Source organism: Drosophila novamexicana, unplaced genomic scaffold (genome assembly GCF_003285875.2).
Source record: "Drosophila novamexicana strain 15010-1031.04,08,12 unplaced genomic scaffold, DnovRS2.1 tig00000008-arrow-pilon, whole genome shotgun sequence".
NCBI lineage: Eukaryota > Metazoa > Arthropoda > Insecta > Diptera > Drosophilidae > Drosophila > Drosophila novamexicana.
The window spans coordinates 744,620-759,949 of record NW_020824765.1 but is presented as its reverse complement, the minus strand read 5'-3'; the positions used below and the strand labels follow the sequence as shown (position 1 = coordinate 759,949).

General features: G+C 41.7%; 7 protein-coding genes across 7 annotated transcripts; 3 read left to right on the top strand and 4 right to left on the bottom strand.

Annotated features, from left to right (window-relative positions):
* Nucleotides 1–1,454: 1,454 nt before the first annotated feature.
* Nucleotides 1,455–2,328, bottom strand: LOC115764219. Its single transcript, XM_030707134.1, has 2 exons — nucleotides 2,143–2,328; nucleotides 1,455–2,083 (listed from the first exon to the last, which is right to left on the bottom strand). The coding sequence occupies exons 1-2, from the start codon at nucleotides 2,153–2,155 to the stop codon at nucleotides 1,614–1,616; spliced, it is 483 nt and encodes a 160-aa protein (XP_030562994.1). The 5' UTR covers nucleotides 2,156–2,328; the 3' UTR covers nucleotides 1,455–1,613.
* Nucleotides 2,329–2,622: 294 nt separating this feature from the next.
* Nucleotides 2,623–3,182, top strand: LOC115764213 (39S ribosomal protein L41, mitochondrial). The gene has a single exon (XM_030707121.1). The coding sequence runs from the start codon at nucleotides 2,667–2,669 to the stop codon at nucleotides 3,165–3,167; it is 501 nt and encodes a 166-aa protein (XP_030562981.1). The 5' UTR covers nucleotides 2,623–2,666; the 3' UTR covers nucleotides 3,168–3,182.
* Nucleotides 3,183–3,205: 23 nt separating this feature from the next.
* Nucleotides 3,206–4,015, bottom strand: LOC115764212 (splicing regulatory glutamine/lysine-rich protein 1). Its single transcript, XM_030707106.1, has 2 exons — nucleotides 3,363–4,015; nucleotides 3,206–3,298 (listed from the first exon to the last, which is right to left on the bottom strand). Exons 1-2 carry the CDS (start codon nucleotides 3,978–3,980, stop codon nucleotides 3,218–3,220), a joined length of 699 nt encoding a protein of 232 aa, XP_030562966.1. The 5' UTR covers nucleotides 3,981–4,015; the 3' UTR covers nucleotides 3,206–3,217.
* A 623-nt stretch (nucleotides 4,016–4,638) lies between these two features.
* On the top strand, nucleotides 4,639–5,962 carry LOC115764176 (lipase 3). The gene is made up of 2 exons (XM_030707066.1): nucleotides 4,639–4,757; nucleotides 4,831–5,962. The coding sequence occupies exons 1-2, from the start codon at nucleotides 4,650–4,652 to the stop codon at nucleotides 5,932–5,934; spliced, it is 1,212 nt and encodes a 403-aa protein (XP_030562926.1). The 5' UTR covers nucleotides 4,639–4,649; the 3' UTR covers nucleotides 5,935–5,962.
* A 748-nt stretch (nucleotides 5,963–6,710) lies between these two features.
* LOC115764528 lies at nucleotides 6,711–11,840 on the top strand. The gene is made up of 8 exons (XM_030707630.1): nucleotides 6,711–7,733; nucleotides 7,873–8,177; nucleotides 8,238–8,396; nucleotides 8,464–8,829; nucleotides 8,894–8,984; nucleotides 9,631–10,463; nucleotides 10,523–10,890; nucleotides 10,954–11,840. The coding sequence occupies exons 1-8, from the start codon at nucleotides 6,821–6,823 to the stop codon at nucleotides 11,822–11,824; spliced, it is 3,906 nt and encodes a 1,301-aa protein (XP_030563490.1). The 5' UTR covers nucleotides 6,711–6,820; the 3' UTR covers nucleotides 11,825–11,840.
* LOC115764534 (nischarin) lies at nucleotides 11,834–15,248 on the bottom strand. The gene is made up of 5 exons (XM_030707645.1): nucleotides 14,925–15,248; nucleotides 14,744–14,860; nucleotides 14,446–14,679; nucleotides 12,611–13,460; nucleotides 11,834–12,551 (listed from the first exon to the last, which is right to left on the bottom strand). Exons 1-5 carry the CDS (start codon nucleotides 15,018–15,020, stop codon nucleotides 12,406–12,408), a joined length of 1,443 nt encoding a protein of 480 aa, XP_030563505.1. The 5' UTR covers nucleotides 15,021–15,248; the 3' UTR covers nucleotides 11,834–12,405.
* On the bottom strand, nucleotides 13,394–14,365 carry LOC115764548 (ankyrin repeat and LEM domain-containing protein 1). The gene is made up of 2 exons (XM_030707670.1): nucleotides 13,543–14,365; nucleotides 13,394–13,460 (listed from the first exon to the last, which is right to left on the bottom strand). The coding sequence occupies exon 1, from the start codon at nucleotides 14,305–14,307 to the stop codon at nucleotides 13,555–13,557; it is 753 nt and encodes a 250-aa protein (XP_030563530.1). The 5' UTR covers nucleotides 14,308–14,365; the 3' UTR covers nucleotides 13,394–13,460; nucleotides 13,543–13,554.
* Nucleotides 15,249–15,330: the final 82 nt, after the last annotated feature.

Below are 15,330 nucleotides of genomic sequence, written 5' to 3'. Positions count from 1 at the left end.
AAGAAAAATAGTAAAATGCGAATTTCTCTAAAACTGGCTGGACGATTTTCTTGATGTAAAAAGCAAAATGATTGATAATTCGCGATCTATATGTTAAACTACCGTGCATTTGGGGCCATTATCGGAGAAATATAATAATATAGGTTGAAATATTGCCACCTTTTCGTTATTATGCGTGCATAAATACTTAAATGCATAGGTGTCGTCTTTTGCAGCAGTCTATTTTACCAAAGATAATGTTTTATTGTAAAATGACAATTATTTTATATATTACTGCATTTCTCTTTCATATACAAGTATTTTGAATTAATTTGTTCCCGCTCAATACTTTATAATATTGTTCAACACTGATTCCGAGCAGTGGTTCGGTTCCCGTTGGAGATAGTAGTTCGATAGGCCTTTTGAATGAACAACATGAGATGTGTTTACATTTTGCTATTTTTCTAAAAAACTGGAGAACCGATTTGTTTAGAATTAATGCATAAAGCTTTCTTAAACATGTATCTTCAAGTTGATATACCGTGCATTGAGGGCCATTATCCCTGAGAAAAGTTATTAGGGTTCAAGTGCAAGGGTGATTTTTTACGGTCATTTTGTATGGGGCTAGCAACGAGGTTGCTGCACTGTAGTACAAATATCTTAAAAACGTGCTGATCGATTTTTATAATTTTTTCACTATTGGATAGGTGAAACTATAGACTTCAATCGTGTATATGCGGTTTTCGGGGCCATTATCCCTGAAGTAAGATATTTAAAGAATGGCGAAAACCTAACTTTTCAACCCCTTTGTTTACCCATATTAAAAATTAAAATTCAAAAATAAATGAATGTAGATAGTAAATAATTTAATTTTTGGCAATTCTGCATTTAAATTTATTTGGTTTCGTGCTTAAAAACATAAATAAATGCATTTGAAAGTGACCGATAGTTTTCCGATAACAAGTACCAAAATTCGACGCTAAGTCACCGCCGCTAATTTGACGCACGTGCCACAATAATATCGTATATCGACATATAGTTTTAAAATGTATTTTTGTCGACAATTTTGAACAATATTGACCTGATGATGAGCCAAATGTGAACAACAACGGCTAGAAAAACTGTTATCTAGCGAGCGAATTCTAAAATGCCTAACAAAACCAAATGAACACTCTAAATAACTAGTAAACACACACTGAAAAGACAATAAATTTATATAATTAATCAAATTTAATGTCTTAGATCTTAGAATAACCACTTTAAACGGTACCCACAGAAAATCAGTCTTTTGTATTGTTAAGAAACCCATAAGGCATTCCCAATCCTATATATACCCGGAGTACCTTATAGTCGAGCACTCTTCGGCAAATCATTACAACCAGTTAATTAATGTGATGAAATGCTTAAGAGTTTCGGAGCTTTTAAGCATAATTAGTAGAATACTTCACCTAACACAACACTTTTACAAATATAGAGTTAGATTTTAAAGCTTCAAAGCTTACACTTTTATTTACCAATATATACGGACATACAGTCATTGATCAGAATATCGGAAGATACACCTTGTTACTTTAATTATACCTACATATATGCATCACAGTTTGTAAATATAAAAATACTAAATAGACGACTATTTATCTGTAGTACCTACTGAACGCATCGTGTTTCATAATAATGAAAGAATAAAGCATTTTCCGCTCCTCATTATACAGGTCTGTTATGCTTCTGACCATTCGATCGTTATTGTAGGGACTCCTTGGCGGAGCCTCCAGCAGATTGCCTTTAACATGCCATTTCTTTTCGGAAAAAAATGTTTTCACTCTGGCACGCAAGCCAACGCCACTGAATGTGGGTTTCCGAAATATTTCACACATATTCTTTTTGCCGTACTTGTGGAAAATACGGTTCAAGGTATCATCTACTTCTGGCAGCTTAGAATAATAAATATACCATAATTTGCGATCAGGTGCCCGCATATCAGTTAGACTTAGGACTCCAAAACATTCCACAATGGAGGGATCACATTTAGTTGTTTCTTCAGTTGGCTTTATGTAGAACATGCGATGTAAATATGTCTCAAATTCATCATTAAAACTTTTGTCGACTGCAATAGAATTAGTTATTGTATTTCTCTAAATGATTTCGTGTTCTCCTATAAATTACCTTCTGACGCCATTTTTTTTGTATGAGAGCGTTACACTGTTTTCTTGGCTGTTGTGCGAATTATACTTAACCAAAAGTGCCGTTAGCTTGTGGTTAAATAGCCAATTTTGTCATTTCAATTTATATGAAATATGCAAAAAGCTCTGACTTTAATATTTATTTCGCAAATATGCTCGGTCAAAAGCTGCTTTTGTGAAGGTATCGATACTCCGTTTTGCGCTGCCAGACTGTTTTAATTTAGATCAGATAAAAATAAATGCAGATGTATTTCTCAGGGGTAAAGGATTCTTTAATTATTCAACGTACACCATTTTATTTTGTTAATTAAATTTATTGTTAATTAGTATTAAAACTAGTTATTAAATACCCATCAATCATAGCAATTTGTGAGGAGTTATCGTTTTCCAGTAGTAAAGCGCTGCCAGTATTTTGAAAGATTTGCAAGTAGGTTGGCAGTTCTTGAACCCACAGCTGCTGCTGCTTGATAAATTTGTTATTCAACCAGCCCACTTTAACAAAAAACAATGCAAAATTGTATTAAACTTTTGCCGCTGGCACTAAAGTGCAATCAGCGAGCTATTAGCACAACTGCACCAATGGCTGGAAAGCGCAACTTTCGTAAATTTAATGTGTATGGCAAGCGTGGAACACGTGTGGTAAAAGAAGCACAGCGGACGCTAGCAAATCCGGCGGTAGCCATACACAAACGAGGAGTTCGTGATACAGGCATTACAGTTAATGGCCAATATGTGGAAATACCAGAGAAAATACCCGACATTATAGTGCCAGATCTAACCGGCTGCAAATTGAAGCCATATGTGTCCTACAAAGCGCCCGAAGTAATACAATCGGAATTTACCAGTTTGGATCTCTTCAACGCCGTCTATTCCCAAAAGATTATAGAGGACTTCAAGGCTGGCAAACTGGAGGCCGATGGCAGCGCGACGGAACCTTCACCCAACGAACAGCTAACGCCAGAGTTAGCTCTGCAGCGTGCGCGTAAAACGGGCAGTGATATTTTTTAGACATGCACACATGCTTTTAGAGTTTATTATATGTTAAATATGTTGGGTTTCTATTGCTGTATGTACTTTTGACGATAATTGAAGAGTTTGCGGAGCCATTTGTCGGCCTTTAGGTCAGAATCGGCTAAAAACTGCAAGCGGTAAAACAAATATGTTAAATAAAAAGTACGTAAATAAGAACAAGGTTAAACTCACGTTTGGATGAAATATATCGTCATCTTTTGATTGAACAACTTCGATAGGCTTGGGTATGGTAACCGTTTCCTTATTTAAATCAATTATTACCTTGTCATCTTGCGCTTCACGGTCCCGTGTGCTGAAGAATGCAGACGGCTTAAAGGCATCCTCATCAATGGTTTCCAGAGCCTTTTGCACTTTTGCGTCCAGCAGGTCAATGGCTTTGATGGGCGGGACTGTGGATGTGCTGGCCTGGCGCGAAGTGCTCTCGGAACTGGGCGCTCTTGTTGTGCGTTGTGATACGGACCGGGATTTCGATTTTCGAGAATCGACGTCCCTGCTTTTGCTCTGTCGGCTTCTTGAGCTGCTTCGGGAACTGTGTGGTGTTGTGCTACGAGATGAGCTTCGGCTACTGCTGCGGCTACGTCGGTAATACTTTTTGGATTTCTTAGACTTCTTTTTCTTTGACTTTGATCTGTTCCTGCTGCTACGTGAGGGAGATTTGGATTTGGAACGGTACCGTTCCCGTTCCCTATCCCGTTCTCGATCTCTATCACGGTTTCTATCTCGCTCCCGATCCCGATCCCGGTCGCGATCTCTCTCCCGCTCTCGTTCTCGTTCGCGTCTTTCACGCATTATTTTTTTTTCTTAGCGTCGGCAAAGGCTTGCTGCCATAAAAGTAAAATACTTAACACTAATGTTATTCAACTTAACAGCGGCACATTCTTGACTGTTATTAACAGTGGAAAATAGCAGCTTTAAAATCTGCCGAAATTCATGTTCGCATATGCCAAGCTAATAATAAAATGCATATAATCAAAAGTGGGTTATTGAATCTCGAGGTAACAAAGTTAAATTTGAATAAAAAATATGTATTGGAGGAGTAACTTCGTTACATGAGGAGTAATTCTGGCAAGTAAAAATTACCCTCATGATTAGGGATATTTGAGGAAAGGTGTTAGTTAGAAGGGAAATTTGAAAGCGCAAAGTTTTGAAATTCTTTCGAAGAGGTAATCAAACAAAAAAGTTCAAATTTAAGCGCAAAGAACGTTATCAAACGTGACATACAATTTCTATTCATAGATCCATCAGGCTGAATTAGTTTTTCCAGCAAATATATCAAATCTGAATGCAATAAATCAAATGTCCTAATCGTCAACCGGTTATCAAATATAATGTTATAATAATATATGATTGAAGCTTTAACGTTATATATTGGCTGATTAAACAGCCTTGGGGGTATATAAATGCTTGCCGAACTTCATTTGCTCGCAATCAAATTGCAGCGGTCAATATAATTAGTTAATGGTGTTGAAAATGTGGCTGTTCCGATTCCTGTTAGCTCAGCTAATTCTGGCCTTCATTGTCACAGCCTTGCCCGCCGATGTCGGCCGAAGTAGCTCAACAACAACGGTAAATTCGATATATTTATTCTTAAATTTAAACTCTCATTGCATATAATATTTTATTGTATACCAAATATTAGGTGTCTCTTGTAAAAAAATATGGCTATCCCATTGAGGAACATGAAGTACAAACGTCCGATGGGTATCTCCTAACCATGCATCGCATACCCTACTCCAAGAACACAGGCGACACAGGTCGTCGTCCGGTTATGTTCCTGATGCACGGTTTGCTCTGCTCCTCATCGGACTGGGTCTTAAGCGGTCCGTCCAATGGTTTGGCATTCATCCTGTCTGATGCTGGCTACGATGTTTGGATGGGCAATGCTCGCGGCAATACTTACTCGAGAAAACATGCTAGCAAGTCACCTCTGCTCCAGCCTTTCTGGAACTTTGAATGGCATGACATTGGTATCTATGATTTGCCCGCAATGATGGATTACGTCTTATACCATACGGGCGAGGAACAACTGCAGTATGTCGGTCACTCTCAGGGCACAACAGCATTCTTTGTGCTGAACTCAATGATTAAGAGATTCAAGAGTCGCATTCGATCAGCACATTTGTTGGCACCGGTTGCCTGGATGGAACATATGGAAAGTCCGCTGGCCAAGGTTGCAGCACCTTTGCTTGGACAGCCCAATGCCTTTGTCGAGCTATTCGGCAGCGCCGAATTCTTGCCCAACTCCAAGGCTATGGATCTAATGGGCGCGTTGCTATGCCACGACGAGGCAATATCCCAAGCGATCTGCTCAAATACGCTTTTCCTCCTAGGAGGATGGAACTCGCCTTATTTGAACGCCACAATGATTCCGGAAATTATGGCCACAACTCCAGCTGGCAGCTCAATCAACCAAATCTTCCATTACCTGCAAGAATACAATTCGGGATATTTCCGTCAGTTCGATTATGGCTCGACCAGAAACAAAAAGGACTATGGCAGCAAGACTCCACCTGAATACGACGTTGAGGGCATTGACGTCCCAACCTATCTCTATTACAGCGACAATGACTATTTCGCTAGTATAATAGATGTCGATAAACTTCGTTACACAATGAATCCTGATTCCCTAAAACGCGCGTATCGTTTGCCTGAGACGAAGTGGAATCATTTGGACTTTCTATGGGGCTTGAATGTCAAGGAAATACTTTATGATACGGTTCTTGACGACATCGTAAATGCGTAATTCGCAACAATAAAGCCAAAACCTCCTATACATTAGTGTTTTATTAGGGTACGTTTATCAATCTTTGCGGGCTTACCGTTTAAAAATACATACTTGCAGCTGTTTTTGCTCATAAATAAATTAAGTGTGTAATCTGATAAGAAAAGAAGGTACCATGAATGTAAACTTGTGGGTCAAATATAGCTGAATATATTATATATAAAACATAAGAATTTAACAGACTTTGTATGTAATTAACAATAAAATTATTAACCTTAACTTTCAAACTTGTATAATACCATTTCCTCTTCCTGTTTACAATAAAATAGAATAATCAAATATTTGTGTTGCATGCACATATCATAGCTGTGTAAGCTGCTTAATCAACTTTCCTTTTAGCGTTAATAAAGCACCAAGTATACAGTGTTTAATTCCAATTGCATACGGTCATAAAGTCAGCAAACAGTTTATTTGACTTAATGATTGTTCTTCAATATAAAGAATATACAAATTCAGCTGTGTTGTAATTAAGGGTCTGTACAACAGCAACATCAGGGGTATACGCCAAGTTAATGAGTTCTGAGTGTCTATCGTATTTTAGAGACCATTGCTAATATTTCCTACAACTACTATTAGTTACCGCTGCCATTGTTAAACGAAAAATTATTTTCAAAATTAATCTGCAGATAAACATAACTACGAAATTTGGTCACTCAATTATGTTCAAAGCAAGCCTGCGGTTTCTACAGTGCTTTTCAGGATTTTCTGCTTTCGCTCATCTGGTCACACTAAGCTTGCAGGTATATTCACGGTACAGCCTCGGCGAAAAAAGTGTATTGTCCATTTAATTTCAAGCATAGTTTTGACTAAATAACGCCGTAGAACGTAGCCCAGTGCGTTGGGAAAGATGACGCGCATAACAAGAAGTGATATCTCACTTGATATGGAGTGCTGGGTGGAGGAGTTGTCGCCAGCGCAGTTGGCCTACTATGAAAAAATCACGAACGAACACAACGCTGTAAAAAACGCTCTGAAAACCGCCGTCAGCGCTAATGAGGGAAAGGAGCTGTTTAATGGACAGGTGTTTCAGGCATACTCGTTCAAAGGCAAAGTGCTACAGGAACTGAAGGAAGCCACGTTGCCAAAGAAGCCACCGAAGGCAGCAGATCTGGCAACCCCGCCGCCTGCTTCCGGCGGTGGTGGTAGTGGAACGGGGCGTGGGCGTGGCCGACCACGGCTTGCCTCAAACATTGCTTACTTGGAGTCATCGGACGAGGGTGATGACGATGTGCCGCTGGCCAAACGCTTGGCCCTATCAGTGGGCAAAAAGGGTGTCGCTGCAGCGGCTCCAGCTTCAACCACACCGAAATCGGGTAAAAAATCTGGCTCTGCAGCAGCTGCTTCATCTCCCACTGGCAAGTCGTCGCCTCAGCCTAAGGGTAAGGGATCCGCATCCGGATCCAGTGGCAAAGCGTCAGGTATCGGCGAAGCGCCGCCTAAAAACTTCCGTCCTGCTGAGGTCAACTCTGTGGGTGGTCTGGTTGTGGGTAGCAACGATGACAGTAGCGGTAAGGATGGTAAGGATTCTAAGGATGGCAAGGATACCAAAATGCAGGGCAAAACATATCCGTCGTTGGTCGTACTGGCCAAGCCATTCCTGAAGGTTAAAGACATGGCGGCCACGCGTAGCAAACTGGACTCCAAGGTCAAGCTGGTACTAATGCTGACTCCCAACAAGTTCTGCGAGTGGCTGCTGCAAGAAGGCTTGCTGCGAGCCCAACAGCACTGCATCAATCATCGCAATAACGAACTCAAGTTGGGTAAGCATCAATAAAACTGCTAAAGACCTTTTGCGAATGCGATTATCAACAGCTACTAAAACTTTAAATTAATGGCAAAATAGATCGTCCAACTTATTGATTAATAACATCTAATTTACGAACATTGTGCTTTTCCTAGGCGTTTACTCTGACATCAGCAAGTTTCCGTACACCGGTGGCTATGTGTGGATCAGCGAGTGCTGTCCGTATCGGTTCGTTTCAGTGTTTAACAATTCGATATTCGAAGGGGCTCAGCATCCGCCAACGTTTCTCCTGAAACTAATATATCATTGGGCTTGCCAGACCAGCATCCAGAATGTGGTGCAGTGGGTAAAGGTGGACAGCGTGTACATCAAAGGTATTTACACGTGGCTACGTGCTATTTGCACCTTAGCGGTGCATCAAAAGTGCAAAAAGCTGGGCGGTCCTGGAAAGTTCGTGGAGGTGCGTTTTATCCAGTTATTATCAGGAGTATTATTTATTCAGTTTTATTTGTTGTTATAGGTTGGTGTCATCTCGTTGGGCACCACGTCGCAGGATGGCGCACAGCGTCAGGTAAAAGTGGAGGTCCTTGGCGTCTACGACTATGCAGATAAATCTATACGGTTGCGTGCCGTAGAACCGATTACCGATGGCGATCGCAATTATAAAAAGCGTTTTCAGGTAGAAAATTAGCTAATTGATCACGAATTTAACTAAGTTTTAAAATAATATACCCTTCTATTTGCAGGCCATTTTAGAGCCACTGTCCCGGTGGGTGCACAAAGACAGCACTATTTGCATAGACTTGACCGTAGACAAGATAACACTCTTTAGCATGGGTTTCAAGAACATTGTACAAGCTGCAGCCACTGATAATGCGGCGAAGCACAACAATTCGGCGGTCATGGAATACTTGCGCCGCATTGTACCACGCATGTTCCAGAATACCCTCTCGTTGCTCTCGCGCCAGATGATACAACAGTTCCTTGATGAGCTGGTCTGGCGCGAATCCTTTGGTACGTATGCGCTGCAAGCGTTCAACAATATCATCATACATATTGCCGAGCAGACACGCGTGACCACCAATGAGACCATTACACAACGCCTTTATCAGGTGGGTATCAGTTAATTAAGCCTCAATAAGTATCCAATTTTATTAATATAAATCGGTTTTGCAGGTCGCAACGAATCCGTTTAAGGACTGGAGCGTGCTGCCTCCCAATTACAAGGAGACACCGGCTAATGCTACGCCTAAACGCCTCAAGAAACGTTAGTAAATCATCGCTAGTTAGTATGTAGGCCGTGCTTAGTCTTAATAGTCTAATTTAGACATAGGGCAGCTGTAGCTGCGAGAAATGCCAAACCCGAATTATATTGTAATGCCTTTGCGTTTTTTCACTCCAAAGCGAATGTAATGTTCAATGTCCACTATGCCCATCAATAATTTAAATGTTTCAAGATTTTCAATCTATTGACATCGAATGTTCATGAAAGCTTCTTTTATTTTTTTTACTATGTGCATGTAAATTGAATTATATTCGTGATATTTTTTAATGAGTCAGCATTTAAAATCTGATTTACATATAATTTTACTTTTGGCATTCTTAAAATGTGTTAACTTGTTCTAAAAACCACAACAACAGAAATAAAACAAAAAGCTAAAACTGAAACTGTATAAAAACTATGTAAAACTGGTACTTTTTATTTGCATTGATTATGATTTTTGGAGTGATATAACGTTTAAAGGCATAAACTTGATATTAACATGCAACTGTGATGCTGATGTTTTCTTCTCAAAACATTTTCTAGCAAATAGAATAGTCCCTGAATCTTAAGCCTTAATCAGCATGCAATGCAAACCTTCGTTCTATTTGGATATTTTTAACAAAATCGACAATATCTTCTCGTTTTGTAGCTATTAACGATTCAGACTATGTTCATGCTAGTAAGGAATTTTCTGGCAAAGTAAAGAAAGAAAAGGAACGTGAGAAGGAAAAGGATGTTTTACCCACGGGAACCAAACGTCGTGGCACAGTCAGCACGCCGCCGCCGGTCGCAGTCCCCAAAGGAGTTGGCAGGCCACCTGGCTCTAAAATGACTGTAAAATCAGGACCGTCTAAGACAAGCACGTCCGCTGTACCGGTGACTAAGACTCCGATCAAAAAGCCGAAAGAGGCAAAGGAGGAGAAAGAGAAGGTGGTCGTGGTTATTAAAAAAGAAGAAGACGAGCTCAAGGGCCTTGAGGAGCTGTACTATGGAATTAGCGATGGTACTGAAGAGTTTTATGAGCATTTCCCCTACAGCTCGCCTCGAGCCAATCCAGCGGAGCTTACCAGAACAGTGGAGTGTCCAATTTGCTTAAACGGCGATACCTACGACTCCAATGAAAAGCTACAAACGCATCTGGTATCGCATATCTCACCTGAGGGCAAACAACATCAATTCCAATGCCTGTTCTGCTTGGAAAAGCATGCAACCGAATCGGTTCTCGCCAAGCACAACCAAATCATGCATCCCACCGAAACCAAGACGGATGGCTCTCCATCGTATCATTGTTTGATTTGTCAGCAGCGACATAATTCTCTGCACTTGCTTACCGCTCATCTTCAGAAAGTGCACAGCACACTTGAATTACCATACTGGTGTCAATCTTGCGGATATCGCTCCTCCTCGCATCGCGATCTGGTGCGGCATTTTTATGACGATCACAAGAATCAAAACTTTCTACAGTGCCCCTATTGCCTCGATGTAAGTGTAATTATAATATCCTGTTGATTCAACTTATGCTCTTTTGCTGCTTTTTGCAGATCTTTTACTTCACCCACAAGGGCAAGGTCAATCAGCTGCGTGTTGAGCATTACTTTATGCATCTTGACGAGCACGTGAACAAGCGGGATCCAACATTGCGTTGTCAGAAGTGTTCTCTGAGCTTCTTGGAGAAGGGCGACTTAAAGCAGCACACGGTTCTCCATCATGTCAGCATGACCAAGACGAATAAACCAGTGCGTCTGCTGTTGAACAACTCCCTTTTGATTCCGCCTCCCAAGGTGCGCACCCATCATCGCGAACAGCCGCCATTTTCGACCTACAAACGGCCCGTTTTCTTTGCCTTCCTGGAGGGCAAGACCTGCGCTGAGTGCAATACAGATTTCGCCAGTGAGGAGACGCACTACACGTAAGAGCAACTGCACTAAAATAATTGATGTGAAACTAAGCATACTTTCTTAATCTTCCACAGAGGTTGGCTGCACTGTGTTAAATGCAATTACCAGACATGTTGCGAACGTGCCCAGTTCCGTCACGGCGTCGACTGTAATGGAAACTTTGTGGATGCCATGGAAGTAAATATGCTGCAGGAAATGCACTGCATCTGCGGCTTTGCCACCAGCAATGGCAACAAAATGGCTCAGCATTTGGCTAACTGTGCCCTGAGCACCTGCTACCCCAGCCTCGAGGCGGCCAATGAGAATGCCGTCAAGCGTAATATGCTGGATATGCTGGGGCTGGTTCGCCGTGATGGTGAAACATCTGGAGAAGGCGCAGAAATGGGCGATGCAGTGGATGACGCCATGGATGACAATAACGATCTATTACCGGCGGCGGAAGATGACCAGCAGCAACAAGATGATCAGCAGGCACACATGCAGCATCGTCCGGAGCCGCCACAGGTCCCGCAAGTTGATATGCAAACGGATGTACAGCAGCAGCAGAGTTATATTGAGCCACAGCCCGAGCCTCAGCCGATACCCCATTTAGCCGAGCAGCAGGCGACGCCCATACAATTCGGAGAAATGGAAGCAGCGCCTGTTATGTTAGATCCGCAAGTTCAAGCAGCCGCCGACTATGCTCAGGTTTCTGTCGTGCAACAGCAGCAGCAGCAGCACCAACAACAGCAGCCATATGGAATGGCTGCATACGGCCAAAGCGCGCTCTCAACGGACATTGACATGCCGTTGATTGGTGAGCTGGCCGAACCTAATGCGCCGCCAACGCCCCAGTTTCTCGGTGAGGTGCACACGCCAATGTTCGATGCAGTGGCCGCTGCCGAGCAGCAACATTATCACGCCCAGCAGCAACAGCAGCATCATCATCATCACCATCCCCAATGATACAAAGCTATGGGTAAGCTAAAACCACGCGATTACACGCTGCCTTGGCAGAACTACTAGAAATAACTTCACCGATTTACAAACGCATTCATGTATATCATGAGTATTAATTGTATTAAATTACATACACTACAATTTTGTAGATGAGCATCGAAATATTGCACAGTAAATATTAATGAAAATTTATAAAACATTATTAAACATACAACTGTAATTGTCCACTTGCAATACACATAAAACATAAAATAAAAATATAATGGTAATCACAGTTTGCGTCTATTAATGCAAACAATTATTGTATTAATTTCTAAAGACCGTTTACAGAAGAATTGTAGTTCTCTTTGTTTAGACACCCCATAACAAATTGTAATTTCTTATCAAGGCCTAAATTTCGAAAATGTACAATTTACATACTGATAAGCTAGGCAAATATAAAATGAATATTTGTTGCAGAACCTCAATAGACTCGCCCTGTGACTAAACCAACTGTACATAAACTCTTGACATCTGTCGAATACTTTTGTTACTGAGAGATTTTTAGAATATTGGAACTGTCTGATTGTGGCTACTGTGCTTCTTGGTCATTTTTGTTGTTGTCGCTGCTTGGATTTTAGAAGCGCTGACAGTACAAGCGCTGTGTCCAGCTCCTGTTGCGTGCCTGGTTCGTTGTCCAGCGAGATTTCAGCAGCACGCTCATGGAAACGCGCCAAAACACGTGGACGATAGTCTGAAAAACGACACTATTAAAGGCGTCAAATAAAGGAATCTATCTGAGTGCACACTTACCGACACTGCCTGCCAGGGGATTACCAGTGAGTCTGAGCGTCTCCAGGAGTGGCAGATTGGCAACAAAATCAACTTCATCTAGCTGCTCGATAAGATTGCAGCTCAAATCCAAATTGACCAGTGAGAGCAGCTTACGCAGTCCGCTTAACGCCTTGATCTTGTTCTGTGCCAGATTTAAGGTCACTAGGTTACCCATGCTCAGGTGCCAGTCAACACACTCAGCTATCAAATTGCCCGACAGCGAAAGTAGCTGCAGGTGGGGCAGCTCTGCCAGATTCTGTACGGTACGAATGCGATTCTGTTCCAGGACAAGGCGACGCAGCTTGGGTGCAGTTCGTACGCTGCCATCAATTTGGGTAAGCAGATTGCCCGTCAGATCCAGTTCGCTCAGCTCGCTCCACGCATTTGTGCTAAGCACCATATCGTCGCTATTGGCTGTTGTCCCCGGCAGAAGGCTGGGCACATTGCAGTCCTTGTGCACATTGTCGCAGAGCAGGACCTGATTGATGTGCGTAATCGTGGTATTATGCACACAAATTGTTTGCAGCGTCGGCTTTAAGAGCTCTATATCCACAATATTCTCTGTAGAGAGCGCTGAAAACTTAAGAGTTTTAAGATTTCGGAATGCATTCAAGTTGAAGCTCAGGCGGTTCGGAATGATATTGCTGCGTCCAATCGGCACATCTACCGTGTTGTAGTCCTGAGCAAAGCTGGCATTATCTTTAACAGGCGTCACCACCAGGGCTGCGAGCTGTGTGCTAAAGTCCAGCACATGCGAAAAGTCAAATTTTCCCCCTTGCTCACTGCTGGGCGGACAGGGTAGGGCGAGACGCTCACTGATGGCATATACCTGAAAATTAAAGCAACAATTATGAATGTAAATTTAATTTGACTAACAAAAATAATTGATTTTCTTTAAATTAATGACTTTCTTTTAATTCTCCTTATGAAGTTAAATTGTTAGATATATTCGCAGGTTGTAGCTCACGCTCATCGTACTTCAGATATATCAATAGCAGCCTATAGAGCAATACTACGCCCAGGAGCCTACGCTGCTCCGTTGTAAATTTGCTGCGGGCCACACCAAAGTAGACACCCACTCGTCTGTTTGTCAAATGATTCAGGCCCAAGGCGTCAATCATTGCTGCCTCACGGGTGTGCGCATCATTTGATGAGATACCTTTAAAGCCGCGCAGCAGTAAGACACCACGTTGATGCTTCCATAGGTGCACAATAAGTGCTAGCTTCGGATCTTTGGCCAACACAACCGGATTGGCCGATCGCAGTACCTTGTGGGCCTGCCGCAAGTGCACGTATGGACGTGTAGACTTTCCCTTGCCTACATAGAAAATAGCGCGCAAGAAAGTGAGCCAAACGTCGAGCTGGTGCATGCTCTTAGCACGATTCTTCAGTCCATTGGTAATACGCGGGTCTAACAGCAAGTAATTAAAAAACAGGCGCTTGCTCTGATCGTGGTGCCAGTGCCATTTGCTATGTTGTTTGACAAGATTAGAATGCTTTTTAATGCTCGCAAAGTTACGTTCCGACTGGAGCGTATGTTGCAGCTCAGCAGAGAAGTTGGTCGAGGGCATGTGGATGACCCCTAAGGAGTACTTGATGCCCCGTCTTTGGGACAACTGGTATAGCAGTGGACGGCCGATGACTGTAGACAGTACGACTACCAACAATTTAGACATGGTTCACGATAGCAAAGCCAAATACGCGCTTAAATGTGTGTATAAATTAATAAAAAAATAAACTATTCAATTGAATTTCTAACATTAAATATAAAATAAAATTCTCCGACAAAACTGAGTTTTTGTCATGGAACTTACCTCCAGTGCCGATAAACTGTACTCCTTCTTGGCACTCAGTAGGGCATCGCCGCTTTCGTAGAACAGCTCAGCAAGATCTTGCAGCAGATATATAATGTCATACTTGTTGAATTCCAAGAATTCGGCAAGCAAACGTGGCAGCTCGTTTCGAAAATAGATGAGTAGCTCTTGCAAATACGTTTCCAATTGTTCGCGACGCTGTTCTAAAAATGCGGGCTGCTTGTTGCCCACAAGCTGCAACAAAAAAATATATAAGTTAAACTCTAAAGTTATTGTCGCTTTATTTCAGTGGGCGTACCTTCTTTGGTGGCAACAGCTTTTTGCTGATCGATACTTCCTCTACGAGCTTTTCGTGGAGCTGAGCAAAATCGCGATAGCGTCGCTCTACAAACCATTCCACGGTTCCAATGCGAACCTTTTTTACGAACAGTTATAATTGTATAGTATGTGAAACTTGTTTTCATAAGTTTAATTAATACCTTGATGTCATAATAAGTGATCCCTGCTGAGCTTTCCACAACATATTTTGGAATTGTCACCGTTGTGTTTTCATGTTGACGATAATAACACGACATTGTTACCTGTGTGTTTTTGGACTTGACAAGTATTTTTTACTTTAGCGCTCAACTAAATGATTAACATAATTGTGACATTTGATTAAATTGAGCTCTTAAAATAACAGCTTTTACTGAATCTAAATCTACTGATGTTTTTGTTGTACAGCTGATTTGTGCGGTTATTAGAGATGGAACAATGTCACAGGTTGGGAGCAATCACTTTGCAAAAACCTAACTGTACAAAGTGCAAGCAAATGCATATGTAAAAATAAGTTGATTTACTGTTCTCTTTCAAGCTTTTCTTATTATTTCATAATTTGTTTTCGTT

Bases quoted from the DNA above. Each gene is read 5' to 3' on its own strand.
- LOC115764213 (XM_030707121.1), top strand. From the start codon at position 2,667: ATGCAAAATTGTATTAAACTTTTGCCGCTGGCACTAAAGTGCAATCAG.
- LOC115764212 (XM_030707106.1), bottom strand. From the start codon at position 3,980: ATGCGTGAAAGACGCGAACGAGAACGAGAGCGGGAGAGAGATCGCGAC. The intron at 3,299-3,362 runs GTGAGTTTAACC...TACCGCTTGCAG, and splicing joins ACGATATATTTCATCCAAAC to TTTTTAGCCGATTCTGACCT.
- LOC115764176 (XM_030707066.1), top strand. From the start codon at position 4,650: ATGGTGTTGAAAATGTGGCTGTTCCGATTCCTGTTAGCTCAGCTAATT. The intron at 4,758-4,830 runs GTAAATTCGATA...ACCAAATATTAG, and splicing joins GAAGTAGCTCAACAACAACG to GTGTCTCTTGTAAAAAAATA.
- LOC115764528 (XM_030707630.1), top strand. From the start codon at position 6,821: ATGACGCGCATAACAAGAAGTGATATCTCACTTGATATGGAGTGCTGG. The intron at 8,397-8,463 runs GTAGAAAATTAG...TTCTATTTGCAG, and splicing joins ATTATAAAAAGCGTTTTCAG to GCCATTTTAGAGCCACTGTC. The intron at 8,830-8,893 runs GTGGGTATCAGT...TCGGTTTTGCAG, and splicing joins TTACACAACGCCTTTATCAG to GTCGCAACGAATCCGTTTAA.
- LOC115764548 (XM_030707670.1), bottom strand. From the start codon at position 14,307: ATGTCTAAATTGTTGGTAGTCGTACTGTCTACAGTCATCGGCCGTCCA.
- LOC115764534 (XM_030707645.1), bottom strand. From the start codon at position 15,020: ATGTCGTGTTATTATCGTCAACATGAAAACACAACGGTGACAATTCCA. The intron at 13,461-14,445 runs GTAAGTTCCATG...TTTAATTTTCAG, and splicing joins ACAGTTTATCGGCACTGGAG to GTATATGCCATCAGTGAGCG. The intron at 12,552-12,610 runs GTAAGTGTGCAC...GTCGTTTTTCAG, and splicing joins TCCCCTGGCAGGCAGTGTCG to ACTATCGTCCACGTGTTTTG.